The sequence below is a fragment of the Adiantum capillus-veneris genome, chromosome 1 (genome assembly GCF_014529385.1).
Source record: "Adiantum capillus-veneris isolate H3 chromosome 1, ASM1452938v2, whole genome shotgun sequence".
In the NCBI taxonomy this organism is placed as follows: domain Eukaryota; kingdom Viridiplantae; phylum Streptophyta; class Polypodiopsida; order Polypodiales; family Pteridaceae; genus Adiantum; species Adiantum capillus-veneris.
In genome coordinates this window covers 16955851-16959435 of record NC_140931.1, presented here as the reverse complement: position 1 = coordinate 16959435, position 3585 = coordinate 16955851, and the positions used below count along the sequence as shown (strand labels likewise).

Here is a 3585-nt window from a genome sequence, read left to right as displayed (position 1 = left end):
ACTCCTCAAAACAATCCGTGGTGCCGCGGACTGTTTTCGGGAGCTTTTGGACCTCTTTCAAAGACGCACGCGCGTGAGAGAGAGAGAGAGAGAGAGAGAGAGAGAGAGAGAGAGAGAGAGAGAGAGAGAATTCCTTTAGGGAAAATTACCAAAATACCCCTCTAATTTGAGGAAATTCCCAAAATACCCTTGTATTTATTTTGGTTGGATTGTTCAAGATTTTCTAATCTTCATTCGTTTTTGACAATTGAGATCCATTTTTGAGTGCTCAGCAGGTAATTTGCAACCAGTTACCATCGCAAAAAAAGGCAATTATGTCTAAAAATAATGAAGCAATTCATCTCCAAAGCCAATGTAACCAACTCAAATTGTAGTTTTAGCATCTTGCACGATAGACAATCACTCTTCTTGTGATGACCTACAAAAAATTTTATTTCTCGAGAAATTTACTCTCAGAACCAAGGGTATTTTGGGAATGTTGGAAAATTTGAAGGGCATTTCGGGAATTTATGACAAAATATCGGGGGTATTTTGGGAATTTCCTCAAATTAGAGGGGTATTTTGGTAATTTTCCCATTCCTTTATCCTGATCGTGTGGTCGACACACGCGTGTCGGAAATGGAATATAGTTCTGCAGCATGGCAGAGTTTCGAAAGTGAAGGCTAGTACGCTCATCGCCATGGCGATGGCAACAGGGAGGTAGCAATGCCATGGGCATGAGGGCGATTCCGTATCATGAGAGCAGAGCAGCTTCGTCCCCACCCATGGAAAGGAGGCCGCATCGTCAAAATGTGATACGCTCTCTGACATCGTCCTTCGCAGGCATGGTGAATACAGGACAGGTGGGCAGAGTAGTGGTGAATTGTAGCGCAGGGGACAACAGCTCCTCTGTCTCAATGGCAACGGCAACACAAGCAGAGCGGAATGGGGAAGGGATGTCTTGGGCAGCGGTGATTCCGGCGTTCTTGCTGCCCAAGGGTGAGTGCAGGTTTATAGTGCGTCAGGACGGCCAGGATGTACTCCTACTCTGGTACAAAGGTGAGGTAGTTGCCAATGAGAACACATTACCTGTGGAAGGTGCCTACAGCGAGGGTTTTGTCAATGCCAAACTTACGCAGGATGGATGCATTGTTTGCCCTTCGACAGACAGCACCTTTGACTTGAAGACTGGAGAGATCAAAGAGTGGTTTCCTTCAAATCCTGTGTTGAGGTTGCTGACCCCCCCTCTGAGGAAATTAACTACGTGTCCTGTCAAGATTGACTCGGATTACATTTATATCAGCACACAGTCCTCCTCCTTGGTGGACTCTGCAGAGATTGTCTTCGTGGGCAGGTACAAGCAGGCAGAAGCGCTCCTAATGTAGAGGTGAGGATGGTTGTGGATGAAGGTGAGATGGGATTTGGATTTAGTCTGGAGAATGAGCTACTCAATGGAAGGTCGGCCATGATGGGCTTTACAGTGATGCTTATCTTTGAGCTGATCACGGGCAAGGGTTTCTGGATTTTCTCTACCGGTTTCTACCAAATTTCCCCATTATTAAGTAATGATCTTCAATGTTATCCAGAGAGAGAGAGAGAGAGAGAGAGAGAGAGAGAGAGATGCAACGATTGTGTTAGAAGACATACGGTCACCTGATGATTTTTGTGCGGAACTATATCATGTTTGCTGAGGTCCAATATGAGAAGCTAGGGGATCAGCCAGTCAAGACGTGGCTGCCACACTTTTGTCACTGCGTGGTGCATTTGAAGTCACAAATAGGGAGCAAGTTTTGTCAGGAGAGGATGGGCTTTGAGGGAGTGGGAGAATTAACGCTCCCAGCCCAATATGCAACCTCATGCAGCAAAATATGGAGTTGTGTGCTCAAGAAGACCAGGTCCTCCGTGCTGGGCACAACTCCTTTCTCTGGTATGTCTGCCACGCTTCACCCCTTGGTCGTCCACAAGACCAGGCAATAGGTCATGAGTGTAGTCGGCATTAAGATACGCTTAGGCTGCTCCAGGAGGGCGTACGCTCTCTTTCAAAGGATTGGGTGCAATATCTCTGCTAGGGAACATCCTTGGCCAAGGCACTCTACCTCAACACTCTTGAGGTGACAAGAACCATGCAGGCCATGCGCGCTGCTCGTCATTACCTTGGGCTTTCCAATCTGCCACGTTCATAGCTGCAAATGCAGCTGTCGGCCTTACCGCTTCCATGGCTTTTTCAGCTCATTCGATCCTCCGTATAGATCATCAGCTAGACCCTCACGCTGCAAACCAACCCTAACTCTTTCACCCTGGCCCCTCCGTTTGGAATCGTAGGAGTTTCGCTGATTGCGCATCTTTCACTTCGCTGATTGCGCATCTTTCACTGCTTGCCATGATAATTTAAATTCATTTAAAACTCTCCACAACAGTCCGCGACGCCGCGGATTGTTTTTGGACCTCTTTCAAACAAGCGCCGCGCGCGCGAGAGAGAGAGAGAGTGTCAAGAGCATAAGCATGGAGCAGTGTTCGGGAAAAATTTGTCTCAGCTTAATATCGTGCCGTTTTCAGTTTCAAAAATGCCGGTTGAGGACCAGGGGAAAGGGAGAAATTCCGCCCCAAAATAAAGAAAAATAGTGTAAACACCCGAAAAAATGACCTAACTTTTCAAAATTTCCTCTTTACAAAATCAAGAAAAGGAATTTTGTATGTTTGGAAAAACTATATTTCCCGAACATTGATGGAGGGAGACGCAATCCCTTCATCGGAGATAGAGATAGAGTGCTGGTGCTACATTATTTCCAGCGTGGAGGGATGCATGACCATTTGCAGCAAATTGGTCGACTTGATCTGCAGTCCGATGGCGAAAGTCAACACCAAATTTGCATTTTTGTGTAACAAAATGGGGCACCAAAAGTAGACCCACCAAGGGAGAATTTAGAGTCGTCGCTTTCAACAAAGCTTAAGAATCCGTTATAGCTCCTCTAACCAAGGAAGTACTCTGTTGTGTTGTTCCTTATTTAGCATAATCTATTGGGGGTCGAAGGGTCCTTGAAGAGGGGCCCATCTTTTAACTATCAATGACAGTAGTGTCACACAAAAAAAACCTGGGTCCATTGTACTTTAACTAACTTAAGTTGTAAAATCTTGGTTAGATTTTGAGCTTACCTTTAAAATAAGCGGGAGATTACCCCGCTTTTAGTGTAATTACCGGCAAAAGCTTCAAATTTTGACCTAAAATCCGGGAGAATTTCAAGTTTTCCCTTATTTTCACTGTTTAAAAAAAATGTATTCTTCTAACCCTAGATCATAGGAGGTTAGAAATAATTTTAAGTTCCCTTTCTACTTGATAGGGTGTTTGCCTTTCCTTGTCACCTTTCCCCTAAGACCGTGGCACCTAAGTGGCCTTTTCTAGTGTCTTGTCTCTACAAACCATTCCAAAGACAAAAGTATCCTTATATTGATCTGTTATACGAAGGGTTCATCATCATCACCACAAGAAGGAAAGATGGGCCTCAAATCTTCAAGCGGTTTCAAGGTGGTTCTCTGCTTCCTCGACGATTCCACCTTTCCCTCATCTTCAATTCAATAAACATAGAGTTGGGCTTCTTTATTAAGTAG

General features: G+C 45.0%; 1 protein-coding gene across 1 annotated transcript; it reads left to right on the top strand.

Annotated features, from left to right (window-relative positions):
- Positions 1–594: 594 nt before the first annotated feature.
- Positions 595–1560, top strand: LOC147464374 (uncharacterized). The gene has a single exon (XM_086509084.1). The coding sequence runs from the start codon at positions 711–713 to the stop codon at positions 1362–1364; it is 654 nt and encodes a 217-aa protein (XP_086365210.1). The 5' UTR covers positions 595–710; the 3' UTR covers positions 1365–1560.
- The last annotated feature ends 2025 nt before the right edge of the window (positions 1561–3585 follow it).

Coding starts and splice junctions, on each gene's coding strand:
- LOC147464374 (XM_086509084.1), top strand. CDS start 711: ATGGGCATGAGGGCGATTCCGTATCATGAGAGCAGAGCAGCTTCGTCC.